This window comes from Paralichthys olivaceus, chromosome 24, assembly GCF_024713975.1.
Source record: "Paralichthys olivaceus isolate ysfri-2021 chromosome 24, ASM2471397v2, whole genome shotgun sequence".
In the NCBI taxonomy this organism is placed as follows: Eukaryota; Metazoa; Chordata; class Actinopteri; order Pleuronectiformes; family Paralichthyidae; genus Paralichthys; species Paralichthys olivaceus.
In genome coordinates, this window is record NC_091116.1 from 976472 (window position 1) to 994372 (window position 17901).

Below are 17901 nucleotides of genomic sequence, written 5' to 3' on the forward strand. Positions count from 1 at the left end.
ACCAGAGTTGTTTTTGGTTTCAAATATTGAAGCTATGAACATTTTCTTATGACCATAGTGAAAACGTGTGGCAAAGGCACGGCCGGTAAAACTTTAAGTTCCCCATCGTTAATAAATCTGCTTTTCTTTTCTTCTCTCCTAACTTAAATGTTCTGAGACTAGAAAAATAGTTGAAATGACAAGAATATCCATCAAAGCAACTTCAGCTCTATAAAACATACTTGTTTTAATTAATTGAGGTTGATTGTGATTATTCTATAATTTTAATGACCTTTTTTTCAGATTTTTAAAGGAACTGAACTCGCACCTGCAGCCAAAACACCTGGATTTCCACCTTCAGGCTCCGATTCTTCACCATGGACTTCACTTCTGGACTATGAGCTGAGTATTCAGAGTGACAAGAAGCATTAACTCAGAAACAAACCCAATTTCTTCCTCATTTTTTAAATGAGGGTACAGCTGAATCTCAGCTGTATCATCTCTTTCGAATTACTCAGATCTCTGGCTTGGTTGTGAGTCATTGCTACTCTGCATTAGTCACTGTTAAGCAGCCTAACGATTCAGACAAACAAGTGTTTTGGCAGGTTAATAAGACAGACAGGGGCCAGACTGAAAGGCGATCACTCCATTTTCCATCTGAGTCTGAAGAAGAAACGGGAGTAAGCAGGAAGAGTCAGGTTCCCGCTCACAGGTGGGTGCATGTGGGTCTGTTTACTGGCAGGTGGAGGGTTGTTTTTCCACTGTATTGTAATTTGAAACTTGAGCAAGGTAACGTGTTTTTTTTATCACGCAAAGGAGCAGTGACATGTTTGGAACTCATTGTATCTGTTAGAGTTGGATTATGTGTGTTAGGATACCACATACTACATTTATGATGTGTATAAATAAAAGCATACCTGTTACTTGACCTAGGGGATATAACTGAAAGAAAAAAATGACACATTTGTAATTCTATGAATCAAAACTCTCATCGGCAATGGGATAAATTACAATTCAGTGCGTTATATTTGGGGATTTTGCTGCTACTGACTCTACAGAATAAAATATAAGAAGTACATTGATACTGAGCAAGTTGGCAAATGAATTAACTCTTATCCACTCGTGCTGTTGTTACAATAGCTGAACTTATTTAGCAGTTGTAGCGTTCAACATATAATTGTGAGACAGGAAAAGTAACAGTGTTGCATGAAATGGCAAAATACAATCTGAAATTCTGATATTTTTTTAAAATACTGTGAAAATTCCACAGAGATTGGTTGGTGGAAAATCAAACATGTCCTTTGTGGGTTGAGTTATTCTGGGAAAATTAATTTCACAGCCTTTTTATGCCCTGAAAATGGCAACAAGTACGCAGTTGACTCACAAAGCGTTTATTTATTTTGTGTTTCACTTGATAAAATTATTAAAACAGTGTTTATACTGTGACCTTATCCTCAAGAAAGTGCAATAAGATTAGTCAACATGAACAAAACTGGGACAAAAACAGGAGTCTGACGATGCTTTTAATCAACACTTCAGAACTACTTTAAATATTTAATCATAGGAACGATATTTTTCTCTACGTCCATAAAGCACAAACACTACAATCATTTCTACACTGCAGTAAATCTTCATCTTAACATTTAGGGTATTTCTGAGTTGGAAGATTGTAACATTTGAAGCTGAGGCGTCTTAAGAGACTTATTAACATACATTTTTTGCAGTGCAGGAAAAGTTGATGGGTAAAATTTCAATTACTCCATCGTAATTAAAACTAGCGGAGTACAAAGACATGTAGGCAAAACAATATTTAGTTATGATGCTGACTTAAATACAGAATTTTACAACAACGCAATTCCATCCTCAAAATATCACTGTTTTAAATATGAAAAAAAAGATTTAAATATTTACAAAATATTTTACATAGAATGTGTAAAGTTAAATTATAGGATGAACTAAAACTACCCAAGTGTTGCCATCCATTGTGAATGGATTCAGCCATGTATAAAGGCAATCTTCAAAGAGCAGCACTACAGTAGAGGCAAGTAGAAACTGGAATATAATAACTGTGGGGAGTGTTTAAATTAGCTTTTAATGAAACAGGTTCTGGCATTAAACAAATTCTCTCTTCTTAAAAAAATGAAAGAGGCTGCACCAAATAAGTCTCCTGATTTAAAAATCCACTTTTTTCTCATGTGCCAGAATAAAACCCCTCAGGTGCAATAAGAGATTCACTCAATCCCTTTTAAAATAGACACATTCATCTATTGTTGGAAATTGTCTCTGGACCAATAAAATATATTATCACCGTTTCCACCTCTGCTCAAAGAGGGGATACGAGCAAGAACTCTGCAAAAGTAAATCCTTCAACCTCTCAAATATGTCACGACTCTACAGCTTAATCTGGGAGGGGGGGGTGCAGCCTGTTATTATCCTGTTCCACTTTCCATTTCACACGGTCGTGGTTGAGTTTCTTGCTCAAACTCGCTGCAGCAGGGATGAATGCTGACTAAGGTTCTGGTTGGTCCATCCCGCCCACCCCTGTCGCTCTTTGCAGCTTAGTTTTTAGGCAACGTGACAGGTCGTTTCCAGTCAGTCATTGGCCAAGAGAGTCAGATATCTCCTCATTTCCTTGTCTTTTTACTGGTTTTACTGCATGTGGTTGGACTTATTGTTTCATTGGGAAAAGAACCAGTCTCCTTTAGCTTAGAGTGTTAGAGCACGGGCTGCCTTATTAAAACTCCTCCAAGTGCTCCTTGTAGTCTGCTGTAATCCAATAGAAGTTAATGTAGTTCATGTCCTCCTGTCAAAGAGTTACGTCTGCTTCCTTTGTTTTCTGGCCAAAGAGTTTGAAGCCTCAGGTCAAAGGGCATCACTCCTGCTCCACTGTCAGGCCTGTGATTGGTTAATTCCACTCAGGCCTCATGTAATTGGGGATGCACTGGCAGACCTGGTGACTGTAGTAAAACCCAGACGGGCACACACGTCTGGGATTTCTGCACGGCAACCTGTAACAACTGGACGAGAGGGAGAAGAGGGAGCACAGTGTGAGTGAGGGCCAGAAAAGGCAAGATCAAGAGACGGATGAAAGGAGGGGAAATAGAAAAAAAGAAAAGAGTGGAATTAAACGAGGAGGATTTTTGAAGGAAAGAGGAAGAGAGAGGAGCAGGGGAGAAATCAAAGAGATGACACAGGGGAGATAATATTCTCTTGGCATGCATACTATTGATGATTCAGATCTTCACATCCCTTCTGGATACACCCTAATCCAAGTTTTGTTTGTGGACGCATCAAAAGATTCTGTGTGTGTGAGTGTGAGTGTGAGTGAGAGGGCAGGAATTAAGGCCACATTCTGGGAACTCTCCCCTTCAAAATCACAGTAGGTGTATGGTCTTCTGTGCACCGCCTACCGTGACCAGATGTTGAGTCAAACCAAAAACTAGACAAAACAATGAATAGAGTGAGGGAGAGGAATAATACTAATATCCCACACTGACCTCATATATCACAGAGATGGACTGGGTGGTACCAGCTACTTGTATGTTCATGTACAAGTATACAAAAGTCAAACCTTCTATAATCCTATGCATAATATGTTTGGTTAGGGATTCAGGGTACGTTTTTCTTCATGTGAGTTTAATATTTTTTACACAGCCTTTTACTTTAACTAATACTTTTGCTTTTATTTGGACGTGATTATTAAGTGATACATTCCATCCATCCTATATTGTTCAGGCTAGATCTAACTTGTACTTAATACAATCCAATGGCTATTTACAAAAATGGAGGACGCATCTGCATTTCAACGCAGTTTTAAAGTTTAAATATCTCGGATACAGGCGCCGCCATGTTCTACCCTGGTGACGTCAGTCGTCGGAGTCTGCGCAGTAGACAGACCTCGCTTTCTGACGTGTGTTCCCGCCAATGAACCCGCGCAGCCAATCGCCAGGCAGCATTCACCTGTCACTCACAAGGTACCGCCCCCTAGTTTTTCTACCTACTTAATCAGACCAAATCATTTTTCTCCGCAGTTTCAGTCGTCGTCTTTTTTAAGGTGGAACAAGTGGAAGTGACGCTCAAAGCTTTTTACACCAACCCTGAAGAAAAAGAAGACTTGAAGAAGAAGTTTCTGGAAACCTTCGGGACTGAATGGCTGATCGTGTCTGTGACCCACCTGAGGTGAGTTAGCATCCCCTGGTTTTCTTGCTACACTTAAGCTAACCCGCCATTTTAGGTTTTCAGTTTCAGCTTTCATTTGGTTGCCAAAATGTCCTTTTTGTTCTCAACAGCTCCACTCGTGTCTTCACGTGAAAATATGTCGTGATAAAATGTTTAAATGTGTCTTAATCATTATTAAAGGTTTTTTTATCAGCTAACATGAGACATTTTATAAGCTATCTCCTGCTAATTCTTGCTGCGTCACTTCATTGATGCTAGTTCTGTGTGGCTAAAAATGGTGATTAGCAGGTGCTAATGCTTGTCTAGCTGTAGTAACAAGTATCGTTTGATCTTATTATCACTTCACATTGTAATAAAAAATGTTTCAGTTGTTAAAAAATATGTCTTAATCATTATTAAAGGTATTTTATCAGCTAACATGAGACATTTTATAAGCTATCTCCTGCTAATTCTTGCTGCGTCACTTCATTGATGCTAGTTCTGTGTGGCTAATAATGATGATTAGCAGGTGCTAATGTGTGTCTAGCTTTAGTAACAAGTCATTTTTATTGAGAACTAATTTTTTTAATGGGACTTGTTTTATTCTTGAACACCACATTTACTTTTACAAATTGAATTTGAAATTAATTTAAATGTTTCAGTCGAGAAAAAGTGTCTTAATCATTATTAAAGGTATTTTATCAGCTAACATGAGACATTTTATAAGCTATCTCCTGCTAATTATTGCTGCGTCACTTCATTGATGCTAGTTCTGTGTGGCTAATAATGGTGATTAGCAGGTGCTAATGTGTGTCTAGCTTTAGTAACAAGTCATTTTTATTGAGAACTAATTTTTTTTTAATGGGACTTGTTTTATTCTTGAACACATTTACTTTTACAAATTGAATTTGAAATTAATTTAAATGTTTCAGTCGAGAAAAAGTGTCTTAATCATTATTAAAGGTATTTTATCAGCTAACATGAGACATTTATAAGCTATCTCCTGCTAATTCTTGCTGCGTCACTTCATTGATGCTAGTTCTGTGTGGCTAATAATGGTGATTAGCAGGTGCTAATGTGTGTCTAGCTTTAGTAACAAGTCATTTTTATTGAGAACTAATTTTTTTAATGGGACTTGTTTTATTCTTGAACACCACATTTACTTTTACAAATTGAATTTGAAATTAATTTAAATGTTTCAGTCGAGAAAAAGTGTCTTAATCATTATTTAAGGTATTTTATCAGCTAACATGAGACATTTTATAAGCTATCTCCTGCTAATTATTGCTGCGTCACTTCATTGATGCTAGTTCTGTGTGGCTAATAATGGTGATTAGCAGGTGCTAATGTGTGTCTAGCTTTAGTAACAAGTCATTTTTATTGAGAACTAATTTTTTTTTAATGGGACTTGTTTTATTCTTGAACACATTTACTTTTACAAATTGAATTTGAAATTAATTTAAATGTTTCAGTCGAGAAAAAGTGTCTTAATCATTATTAAAGGTATTTTATCAGCTAACATGAGACATTTATAAGCTATCTCCTGCTAATTCTTGCTGCGTCACTTCATTGATGCTAGTTCTGTGTGGCTAATAATGGTGATTAGCAGGTGCTAATGTGTCTAGCTGTAGTAACAAGTCATTTTTATTGAGAACTAATTTTAATAAGACTTGTTTTATTCTTGAACACCACATTTACTTTTACAAATTGAATTTGAAATTAATTTAAATGTTTTGTTTGAAAAAGTGTCTTAATCATTATTAAAGGTATTTTATCAGCTAACATGAGACATTTATAAGCTATCTCCTGCTAATTCTTGCTGCGTCACTTCATTGATGCTAGTTCTGTGTGGCTAATAATGGTGATTAGCAGGTGCTAATGTGTCTAGCTGTAGTAACAAGTCATTTTTATTGAGAACTAATTTTAATAAGACTTGTTTTATTCTTGAACACCACATTTACTTTTACAAATTGAATTTGAAATTAATTTAAATGTTTTGTTTGAAAAAGTGTCTTCGTCATTATTAAAGGTATTTTATCAGCTAACATGAGACATTTTATAAGCTATCTCCTGCTAATTCTTGCTGTGTCACTTCATTGATGCTAGTTCTGTGTGGCTAATGTGTGTCTAGCTGTAGTAACAAGTCATTTTTAATGAGAACTAATTTTTTTAATGTGACTTGTTTTATTCTTGAACACATTTACTTTTACAAATTGAATTTGAAATTAATTTAAATGTTTCAGTCGAGAAAAAGTGTCTTAATCATTATTAAAGGTATTTTATCAGCTAACATGAGACATTTATAAGCTATCTCCTGCTAATTCTTGCTGCGTCACTTCATTGATGCTAGTTCTGTGTGGCTAATAATGGTGATTAGCAGGTGCTAATGTGTCTAGCTTTAGTAACAAGTCATTTTTATTGAGAATTAACTTTCTTAATGTGACTTGTCTTAATCATAAACACCACATTTTAGTTTTATAAAGTGAATTTCAATGCAACTATTTACTACTTCACTTAAGTTTTCTTAAGGTTTGGTTCTGTTTTTCTCCATGTAAGTAGTTTTTTCACACAGTCCTTTACTTTTACTCTTATTTTTGGATCTGTGAATTTTGTAAACAACTGTGAAATTAACAAATAATAAAAAATATATGATTTATTAGTTCTTTGCTTGCTTTTGATCTAATGTTATAAAAACCTCTGTAATCCAATGCACAAAATGTATGGTTCTGAATGTTGGGTATGTTTTTCTCCATAAATACAGTATTGTTTGGTAACAGACTTTTACCAATACTCTTGCTTTTATTCTAAACCTTATTTTTGTTATCAGTGAATTTTGAATACAACTGTAAAATTATAAAACCTCTAATTTTTCTTCCTTGACAGAAATACACAGTAACTGGGGGCTAATGTTCAACTAAGGCAATGTACTCGTAGGCCTGATATGAACTATTTCACAAGGTATAAGAAAGTTCCATCAAAGGTCTTGTGTATTTCTGTGAACTTAAAGTGAATTTGTAAAAGCCACGACTATAAATCACTCCTATGAAGTTATGTTTTTCTTTTTGCCTGTCACTCCATCTGTCTCTGAGCCTGTCAGATGGCTGCTCTGTGCACTGTCATCAAGTTCACTCCGTCTCTCCGCAGGCCTCTGGGTTCAGAGGAAGGTTGATCTCTTGCAAGCTTGCTGTGGGAACCGCAACATGCGTGCTGAAATGAACACGCAGCTGAGACCGTGGTTGAATGTTTAGGGCGCCCTGTGTCCATAAAAGGTTGTGTGGAAACTTGTTGGCAAAAGTAAATGGAGAAAGAGTTTTTCCTTCTTTAGTTTGGAATGTTTGACATGTCCATTGAGATTTTGCTTGTTTTCTCCCCCTCTGACTTTCTCTGATGCTCAGTTGCTTTCTTCGCTCCCAGGGTGAAAACTTGTGCTGCAAGGACTGACCAGCCAAACTAACCCCACAAGCACAGGAACAGTTTTCCCACTGGTTGACAGAAATTTTGCATTTGAATTAAAGGTTTTTCATGTGTATATCACATTTCTCTGGTCCAGTGGAGAGGTGAATCTGTTCATATGTCTTTAAGATATCTCTGTAAAATGTTTTTCAATAATTGCTAAGTATGCTATCTACTGTGTGTGTGTGTGTGTGTGTATGTATGTATGTATATATATATATATACACACACACACACACACGCGCCTTCTCAAAACCAGTTACTGTGTCTTTGGCCATACTGAGGTACATACAGTACATTATTGGGTCAATGTAAAATTTTATGAGGGAAATACTTTCAATATTGGTGTAATACATAATTTTGAGTCCAGAACAATTTTTTTTAAACAACTAATGTGTTGGGCAAATACAAAAAAGCAATGCAGTCATTACAAATGTATTTGCGTTATATTTAACAACAATTTGTCCACTTAAACCTAATATAAATTGGATTCTATGAATTTTATCTGGTTGCTCCACCTGACAAATATGCTTAGTGATTGTCTTTTGAAGTGTTGCAGGACGATGACACGATAAGGTCTTAATCTTGCTCTTTAAAATGCCATAAGATAATGTTTGAGCGCTATACAAATAAATTGACTGAATAAATATGCTTGTTACAAAAAATATTTAATTAGGTGCTCTGTAATAGATTCTGATAAAACATGATTTAATCGTCTTATTTTGATGCACAAACAATTGAAAATGGAATCTCAAATGTCAATACAATAAAATTATTAATATTTTAAAACAAATGCAATTATTTAGTCTCATGATATGCTTCTCTTGCAGCGTGTTAATTTTGTATGTGCTCCTTGTGTTGTGCTAATTTGTCTTGATAGTGTCATCTAAATGTAATTCATATTAACATTAAAGGTGTAGTTCACAGAAAAGTGAAACTTCACTCATGAGAGTCCACAAAAACACATTCTCAGCAGTACACAGTGTTGCGGCCAAAGTGACTCCTTAAGACATAATAAAACAGAAGATTCCGTCATTGACCCGAATGCAGAAGAAACATGTTTATGACAAAAGTGTGTTAATACTTTTTTTTACTTGGTGCAGAGGGGTTTTCAGTTTGGCAGAGATCCAGACTGGATATTTGCATCCCCAAAGGAGGCATTCGCATTACTTGTCTTTCTCCACAGGAGATTAGAAGACAGGGATGAGAAATTGGATGTTTTTGCTGAAGGACTCTTGAACTGGTTGCACATTTGCTGAAAATAAGCCTTGAAACATTCTCTGTTGGCCTACCTGCAGGTGTCTGACTTGAACTTCTTGCCTTGCCGAAGACACGACTGTGGACTCTCTCTGCACTGACAGAGGCAGGTATCAGGGTTGAGGGGCTGATTCCCAGGACAGTCAGCCGCACATACACAGCCACACAGGTCTTCATCCCACCGCTGGCCGGCAGGGCACAACTTCCCTTCGCCTTGACCTTCACACTGGCATTCACCTGAGAGATTGACATAAGGAGAAAAACAAACATGAAGATGATTTAATGAGGTTTGTCAGTGCAGTTGGTCATGTTTTTACTTGTTTAATATTTGTATAAACTTCCAAACCCCCCTTTTTTTTTGGTGTTACTCCATTGCTTTCAGACAAGGTCTTAAAATTTTGGCAAATAAGGTTGCCATTTTGGACAATTTTGCAATTCTAGACTACCCACATTTTTTATTTTAATCTCAGCTTGTAATTCTGTAAATGCATAAGTAAATATTGGTATTGTCATTAAATTGCACTGCATTTACTGTAAACTGATCTTTGTGAAATCTTTTTCTTGAAAGCAGCACCTGAACTGCAGCCAGACATCAGATTTCCATGCTGCAGTTGTCTTCCCTCCAGCATCATCATTGTCACCCACCCAGATAAGTAGGCCATCCTGGCCAATTCAGGATTCAAGACAGTTATATTTAGCAGATGGTAACGTTATGACCGTGTGCAGGTTTTTGAACAATGACTTGCTTCTGATTTGTATTTCACAGCAGATAATATTTTGTTAGAGAATGTCTATTAAGTTGTTAAGCTCTGCCCATCCCACCTGGCCTGCTCCAGCCTCTGCTGACACAGCCTGAAATCAAGTGGTCAAGCATCACTGAGCAAAGTGTTAACCAGCACCTGACAGATCTGGTGCCATCTTGCCTCAAAAGAGAACCACCCCAACATACAGAGGGCCCATGCCTGTGATGCCAGCCTCCAGCTCTGTCTCCGGAGGAGTCTCACTGATGTCCCCACTCTGATGCCTGCCTTTCGCTAGACCACTAAGCTCCAGAGAGATGTCGTCAAGAGCGTGTCAGGCCAGTGACGCTAACATCAAACCCTGTCTCCCTAAGGAATGAAGAGTTGTGCCCAACCTGCCTCGCCTCCAGCCACTGCTGGCACAAAACCATGGATCCATCATTATCTGTCTCCTGAGAAGTTTCACTTGTTCTCTGTTGGCCTCTCGTACGGACTCCCTGGATCATGCACTGGTGTCAGCTGTTTCCAACCCTGCCTTGCCGCTGCCGATACACAGCCTGGGATCCAATGGTCTGCCAGTATTGAAGCCTGGACTAACCTGTTGAAGACTCTGATGCCTGCTTTTTGACCAGACCACTAAGATCCAGAGACAACTCAACCATCGCCACATTCCATCCTCCAGAGGCTCTCTGACTGACCGAGGCATCCTGCCGTCTCTTAAAAGGATAGTCCACAGATGAAAGAGATTTGCTCTTTCTATTCACCACTATGCTGTTGGAGGGGTGGGTGAAGTGTTTGAGTCCACAAAACCCTTTTGGAGTCTCAGGGGTAAACGGTGCTGCAGCCAAATCCAATCCAATTGAAGTAAACGGTACCTCTTTTTCAGATGTAACAAAAGTACAGAAATAACACTACATGTCTCCATTCTGCTCGTATGGCGTCACCCAAGTGTCCGGAAGCCCCCTTCATTTATTGGCGACTCGAAATGGCGTCATATACACCATGTTTTCAGACTAAATATCCTCCCCGGAGCCGCGCTCACGTTTACACGCACCGTACACACCTCAACAAGCCCTCGCCCAAGGGCACACGCGGGGTTCGCGTCAGCATCGCCACTTCCCGTAGTGGACTTTTAGGCTCAAGACAAGATGTAAATGACGCTGTTACGTGTCGAATATGAATGTCAGGGGTTTCCGGACGCATGGATGTCATCACACTAGCAGCACGGAGGCATGTTGTGTTTTCTTTTTTTCTGTTTTGTTACCTTTGAAAAATTGATCACCAGTGCTTCATTTCTATTGGATTTGACTGCAACACCTTTTACCCCTGAGACTCCGGAAGTGTTTTGTGGACTTAAGCACTTCACCCACTCCTCCATCAGCATAGTGGTGAGTGGCTAATGAGGGAATTTCCTTTATCAGTAAGCTATGCCTTTAGGGGGCTGGCCTTTTGTTTCACCCCTACGATGGACCTGCAGTTACACCGTCTGTTGCCAGCCTGCTCTCAAGACCACCCCAGCAGCCTCCAGAGAGAACTAGCACCAGTTGCTGCTGACACAGTTTACAATGGAAGTCAACATGCAGCCGAATGTTCTGGTACCGCTCTCAGAGAGAATTGGCTCACACAGTAGCCTTCCATTTCATCAAGTGGATGATGCCAGCCTCCAGCTCTGTCTCACGTACGTCCCCACCAGCCTCTCTTGTCTCCTTGGGACATGCACCAGTGGCAGCTGTTCCCACCCAGTCTGGCCACCAGCTACTGTGGAGACACAACCTGAAATCCAGTACACCGCCTGTATTGCCGCCTACGCCAACCTGTTGTTGAATGCTTTGATGCCTGCCTTTTACCAGACCACCAACAAAGAGAAGTCATCAATGCTAATGCCTCCTGCTGAGGGATTGAGGAGCTGATAGTATCCTGGCTGGTTTACTGATGACGTGTTTTTTTCTGTGACGCCGTCCTCAAACCCTGTCTCCCTAAGGCATGACGTGCTGTGCCCAACCTGCCTTGCCTCCAGCCACTGCTGGCACTAAAACCCTGGATCCACCATCACCTGAGAGTTTTTGGCCTTGCAATCTCCTGAGAAGTTTCACTTGCCACCACGTTGGCCTCTGATGGGGATTCCCTGGGTCATGCACTGATGTCAGCTGTTTCCAGCTCTGCCTGGCTGCTGCCGATTCACAGCCTGCAATCCAGTGGTCTGTATGGAAGCTTGGACCAACCAAGCTTCCTGACACTAACCTCAGACCTTGTCTCCCTAAGGCATGAAGTGTTGTGTCCAGCCTGCCTTGCCTTTCACAGCCAGTGGTTCGTAGTGAGTAAAACTGTAATAAGAGAGAATGCCATTATATACGTAACCCACATGTTTTATTTAATCTGAGCGTGCGATTTTGTAAATGCATAGGTAAATATTGGTGTTGTCATTAAATTGCACTGCTTTTACTGTAAACTGATCTTTGTGAAATCTTCTGTCTTTGACAGCAGAACTTGAAACAGATGTACCACTCCTGAACTGCAGCCAGACGTCAGATTTCCATGCTGCAGTTGTCTTCCCTCCAGCATCATCACTGAAGCCCACCCAGAGAAGTAGGCCATCCTGGCCAATCCAAGACCTAATTGTCATGCGCACAATAATTATATTTAACAGTCATAAGTGCAGGTTTTTAAACAGTGATTTGTTTTGCTCCTGACTTGTCTGATTTGTATTTCACAGCACATAATATTTTGTTAGCGACCGTCTATTAAGTTGTTTTTAAATTCTTGTTTTTATATGCTAAAAAAATTAATACAAAAAATGTAATAAAATATATAAAATAAAACATAAGTATTAAAATACAATATAATAAAATGTATATGTAAAAAAATGATTGCAAATATTGTAAGGTGCAGAGTTTGCAGTAATTATTGCAGATTGGAGGAGTTTACTGCACAGTCTGGCCCCCGGTGGCTGCCCACAGTTTACAATCCAAGTCGACATGCAGCTGAATGCCCTGGTGCCACACCCCCCTCAAAGACAATTGGCTCTCACAGTCACCTTCCATTTCATCGCATAGAGTTTATAGGCCTGTGATGCTAACCTCAAGCCCTGTCTCCCTAAGGCATGAACAAGTGGAAGCTGTGCCCAGCCTGCTTGGCCTCCCCCCACTGCTGGCACAAAGCCCTGGATCCACCCGTCACCTGAAGGTTTGCCTGATATCCAATAGCGAGCCTGTATTGCCACCTACTCCAACCTGCTGTTGAATGCTTCGATGCCTGCCTTTTATCGGACCACCACCAGAGAGAAGTTATCAATGTTATTGCCTCCTGCTGAGAGATTGAGGATCTGATAGTATCCTGGCCAGTTTACTGATGTGGTGGTTTTTTCCCTTTGTCTTTAGGTCCTGGTTCTGCTGTTACTGAATGATCGGGAAGAGACTTGAGTACAGAGCTGAGAAATGTGGCGTCTGTGGTTCTTCGTGAGTAAAATTATAATGAGAGAAAAACAATGCGTTTCTAGACTCTACCCACATATTTTAATTAATCTGAGCTTGTGATTATATTAATACATAGGTAAATATTGGTATTGTCATTAAATTGCACTGCTTTTACTGTAAACTGATCTTTGTGAAATCATCCATCTTTGACAGCAGCACCTGATATAGATGTACCACTCCTAAACTGCAGTAATCCATTTAAGATTTCCATGCTGCAGTTGTCTTCCCTCCAGCGTCATCATTGACACCCACCCAGATAAGTAGGCCGTCCTGGCCAATTCACGATTCAAGACTTTAATGTCACGAGCACAACAATTATATTTAGCCGATGCTAACGTTATGACCGTGTGCACATGAGTGCAGGTTTTTGAACAATGACTAGTTTTGCTCCTGACTTGTCTGATTTGTATTTCACAGCAGATCATATTTTGTTAGAGACTGTCTTAGTTGTTTTTACTTCTTTTTTCATATGTTAAAAATAGAATATAATTTTTTTTTATATATATATAGAAAATAAAAAAAAGCTAAAGTATTAAAATACATTATAATAAAATGTACACCCAAATTAGTGCAAATATTGTAAGGTTTAGAGTAAGTGATGCAGATTGGAGGAGTGCACTGCTCAGTCTGGACCCCAGCGGCTGCTAACAGTTTGCAATCAAGAGTCAACATGCAGCTGAATGTTCTGGTGCCGGCCGCCTGAAAAGAGAACCCACTCACACAATCATCCCAACATACAGAGGGCCCATGCATGTGATGCGAGGCTCCAGCTCTGTCTCCTGAGGAGTCTCACGGATGTCCCCACTCTGATGCCTGCCTTTCGCTAGACCACTAAGCTCCAGAGAGATGTCGTCAAGAGCGTGTCAGGCCAGTGACACTAACATCAAACCCTGTCTCCCTAAGGAATGAAGAGTTGTGCCCAACCTGCCTCGCCTCCAGCCACTGCTGGCACAAAATCCTGGATCCACCTGAGTGTGCTTGCCCTTGCAGTCCTCCAGTCTGGTCTCCTGTTGCTGTCTTCCAATTTAGTCGACTGTGTTTCCTCTGAAAATCACACCAGAGAGCCTTTGCCTGTGATGCCAGCCTCCAGCTCTGTCTCCGGAGGAGTCTCACTGATGTCCCCACTCTGATGCCTGCCTTTCGCTAGACCACTAAGCTCCAGAGGGATGTCGTCAAGAGCGTGTCAGGCCAGCGACACTAACATCAAACCCTGTCTCCCTAAGGAATGAAGAGTTGGGCCCAACCTGCCTCGCCTCCAGCCACTGCTGGCACAGCCTGAAATCAAGTGGTCAAGCATCACTGAGCAAAGTGTTAACCAGCACCTGACAGATCTGGTGCCATCTTGCCTCAAAAGAGAACCACCCCAACATACAGAGGGCTCATGCCTGTGATGCCAGCCTCCAGCTCTGTCTCCGGAGGAGTCTCACTGATGTCCCCACTCTGATGCCTGCCTTTCGCTAGACCACTAAGCTCCAGAGAGATGTCGTCAAGAGCGTGTCAGGCCAGCGACACTAACATCAAACCCTGTCTCCCTAAGGAATGAAGACTTGGGCCCAACCTGCCTCGCCTCCAGCCACTGCTGGCACAAAATCCTGGATCCACCTGAGTGTGTTTGCCCTTGCTGTCCTCCAGTCTGGTCTCCTGTTGCTGTCTTCCAATTTAGTCGACTGTTTCCTCTGAAAATCACACCAGAGAGCCTTTGCCTGTGACGCCACTTTCCAGCTCTGTCTCCTGAGGAGTCTCACTTGTACCCCACCAGGCTCTCCTGTCTCAGAAAGGCATGCACCAATGTCAGATGTTCTCACTGTGCCTGGCCTCCAGTCGCTCCCGAAGTACTGCCTGCTGCAATCCAATGGCCCACTATGATTGTGCTACGTGTCAACCTGCATGTTCTGGTGCCATTTCGTTTCCACACCTGGAAAAGGGTTTCCGTTGACAACCCTTAGTGCTTGAAGTCCTGGCTCTGCCCATCCCACCTGGCCTGCTCCAGCCTCTGCTGACACAGCCTGGAATCAAGTGGTCAAGCATCACTGAGCAAAGTGTTAACCAGCACCTGACAGATCTGGTGCCATCTTGCCTCAAAAGAGAACCACCCCAACATACAGAGGGCCCATGCCTGTGATGCCAGCCTCCAGCTCTGTCTCCGGAGGAGTCTCACTGATGTCCCCACTCTGATGCCTGCCTTTCGCTAGACCACTAAGCTCCAGAGAGATGTCGTCAAGAGCGTGTCAGGCCAGTGACGCTAACATCAAACCCTGTCTCCCTAAGGAATGAAGAGTTGTGCCCAACCTGCCTCGCCTCCAGCCACTGCTGGCACAAAACCATGGATCCATCATTATCTGTCTCCTGAGAAGTTTCACTTGTTCTCTGTTGGCCTCTCGTACGGACTCCCTGGATCATGCACTGGTGTCAGCTGTTTCCAACCCTGCCTTGCCGCTGCCGATACACAGCCTGGGATCCAATGGTCTGCCAGTATTGAAGCCTGGACTAACCTGTTGAAGACTCTGATGCCTGCTTTTTGACCAGACCACTAAGATCCAGAGACAACTCAACCATCGCCACATTCCATCCTCCAGAGGCTCTCTGACTGACCGAGGCATCCTGCCGTCTCTTAAAAGGATAGTCCACAGATGAAAGAGATTTGCTCTTTCTATTCACCACTATGCTGTTGGAGGGGTGGGTGAAGTGTTTGAGTCCACAAAACCCTTTTGGAGTCTCAGGGGTAAACGGTGCTGCAGCCAAATCCAATCCAATTGAAGTAAACGGTACCTCTTTTTCAGATGTAACAAAAGTACAGAAATAACACTACATGTCTCCATTCTGCTCGTATGGCGTCACCCAAGTGTCCGGAAGCCCCCTTCATTTATTGGCGACTCGAAATGGCGTCATATACACCATGTTTTCAGACTAAATATCCTCCCCGGAGCCGCGCTCACGTTTACACGCACCGTACACACCTCAACAAGCCCTCGCCCAAGGGCACACGCGGGGTTCGCGTCAGCATCGCCACTTCCCGTAGTGGACTTTTAGGCTCAAGACAAGATGTAAATGACGCTGTTACGTGTCGAATATGAATGTCAGGGGTTTCCGGACGCATGGATGTCATCACACTAGCAGCACGGAGGCATGTTGTGTTTTCTTTTTTTCTGTTTTGTTACCTTTGAAAAATTGATCACCAGTGCTTCATTTCTATTGGATTTGACTGCAACACCTTTTACCCCTGAGACTCCGGAAGTGTTTTGTGGACTTAAGCACTTCACCCACTCCTCCATCAGCATAGTGGTGAGTGGCTAATGAGGGAATTTCCTTTATCAGTAAGCTATGCCTTTAGGGGGCTGGCCTTTTGTTTCACCCCTACGATGGACCTGCAGTTACACCGTCTGTTGCCAGCCTGCTCTCAAGACCACCCCAGCAGCCTCCAGAGAGAACTAGCACCAGTTGCTGCTGACACAGTTTACAATGGAAGTCAACATGCAGCCGAATGTTCTGGTACCGCTCTCAGAGAGAATTGGCTCACACAGTAGCCTTCCATTTCATCAAGTGGATGATGCCAGCCTCCAGCTCTGTCTCACGTACGTCCCCACCAGCCTCTCTTGTCTCCTTGGGACATGCACCAGTGGCAGCTGTTCCCACCCAGTCTGGCCACCAGCTACTGTGGAGACACAACCTGAAATCCAGTACACCGCCTGTATTGCCGCCTACGCCAACCTGTTGTTGAATGCTTTGATGCCTGCCTTTTACCAGACCACCAACAAAGAGAAGTCATCAATGCTAATGCCTCCTGCTGAGGGATTGAGGAGCTGATAGTATCCTGGCTGGTTTACTGATGACGTGTTTTTTTCTGTGACGCCGTCCTCAAACCCTGTCTCCCTAAGGCATGACGTGCTGTGCCCAACCTGCCTTGCCTCCAGCCACTGCTGGCACTAAAACCCTGGATCCACCATCACCTGAGAGTTTTTGGCCTTGCAATCTCCTGAGAAGTTTCACTTGCCACCACGTTGGCCTCTGATGGGGATTCCCTGGGTCATGCACTGATGTCAGCTGTTTCCAGCTCTGCCTGGCTGCTGCCGATTCACAGCCTGCAATCCAGTGGTCTGTATGGAAGCTTGGACCAACCAAGCTTCCTGACACTAACCTCAGACCTTGTCTCCCTAAGGCATGAAGTGTTGTGTCCAGCCTGCCTTGCCTTTCACAGCCAGTGGTTCGTAGTGAGTAAAACTGTAATAAGAGAGAATGCCATTATATACGTAACCCACATGTTTTATTTAATCTGAGCGTGCGATTTTGTAAATGCATAGGTAAATATTGGTGTTGTCATTAAATTGCACTGCTTTTACTGTAAACTGATCTTTGTGAAATCTTCTGTCTTTGACAGCAGAACTTGAAACAGATGTACCACTCCTGAACTGCAGCCAGACGTCAGATTTCCATGCTGCAGTTGTCTTCCCTCCAGCATCATCACTGAAGCCCACCCAGAGAAGTAGGCCATCCTGGCCAATCCAAGACCTAATTGTCATGCGCACAATAATTATATTTAACAGTCATAAGTGCAGGTTTTTAAACAGTGATTTGTTTTGCTCCTGACTTGTCTGATTTGTATTTCACAGCACATAATATTTTGTTAGCGACCGTCTATTAAGTTGTTTTTAAATTCTTGTTTTTATATGCTAAAAAAATTAATACAAAAAATGTAATAAAATATATAAAATAAAACATAAGTATTAAAATACAATATAATAAAATGTATATGTAAAAAAATGATTGCAAATATTGTAAGGTGCAGAGTTTGCAGTAATTATTGCAGATTGGAGGAGTTTACTGCACAGTCTGGCCCCCGGTGG

The 17901-nt window shown here is 41.6% G+C and overlaps 1 protein-coding gene and 1 long non-coding RNA gene across 28 annotated transcripts in view; one reads left to right on the forward strand and one right to left on the reverse strand.

The window, feature by feature from the left end:
* Positions 1–1485: 1485 nt before the first annotated feature.
* The window catches only part of LOC109639727 (vascular endothelial growth factor C-like), a 45743-nt gene continuing 29327 nt past the window's right edge, over positions 1486–17901 (reverse strand). Inside the window, exons 7-8 of the mRNA XM_020103333.2 lie at positions 8883–9084; positions 1486–2996 (exon numbers count right to left, since the gene is read on the reverse strand). Coding sequence (XP_019958892.2) covers positions 2885–2996; positions 8883–9084 — 314 coding nt within the window. The 3' untranslated portion in view covers positions 1486–2884. The remainder of the gene's footprint in view (positions 2997–8882; positions 9085–17901) is intronic.
* Positions 3238–17901, forward strand: part of LOC109639716 (uncharacterized) — a 39392-nt gene continuing 24728 nt past the window's right edge. For 19 of the 27 annotated variants that reach the window (XR_011240308.1, XR_011240304.1, XR_011240298.1 and 16 more), the window contains exons 1-6: positions 3242–4158; positions 8889–9134; positions 9419–12173; positions 12686–12770; positions 12965–13042; positions 13217–17540. This is a non-coding gene — a long non-coding RNA (uncharacterized lncRNA). Of the gene's footprint in view, positions 4159–8888; positions 9135–9418; positions 12174–12685; positions 12871–12964; positions 13043–13213; positions 17541–17901 lie in introns of all 27 variants that reach the window. The other 8 variants (XR_011240314.1, XR_011240319.1, XR_011240311.1 and 5 more) reach the window with 8 other exon arrangements.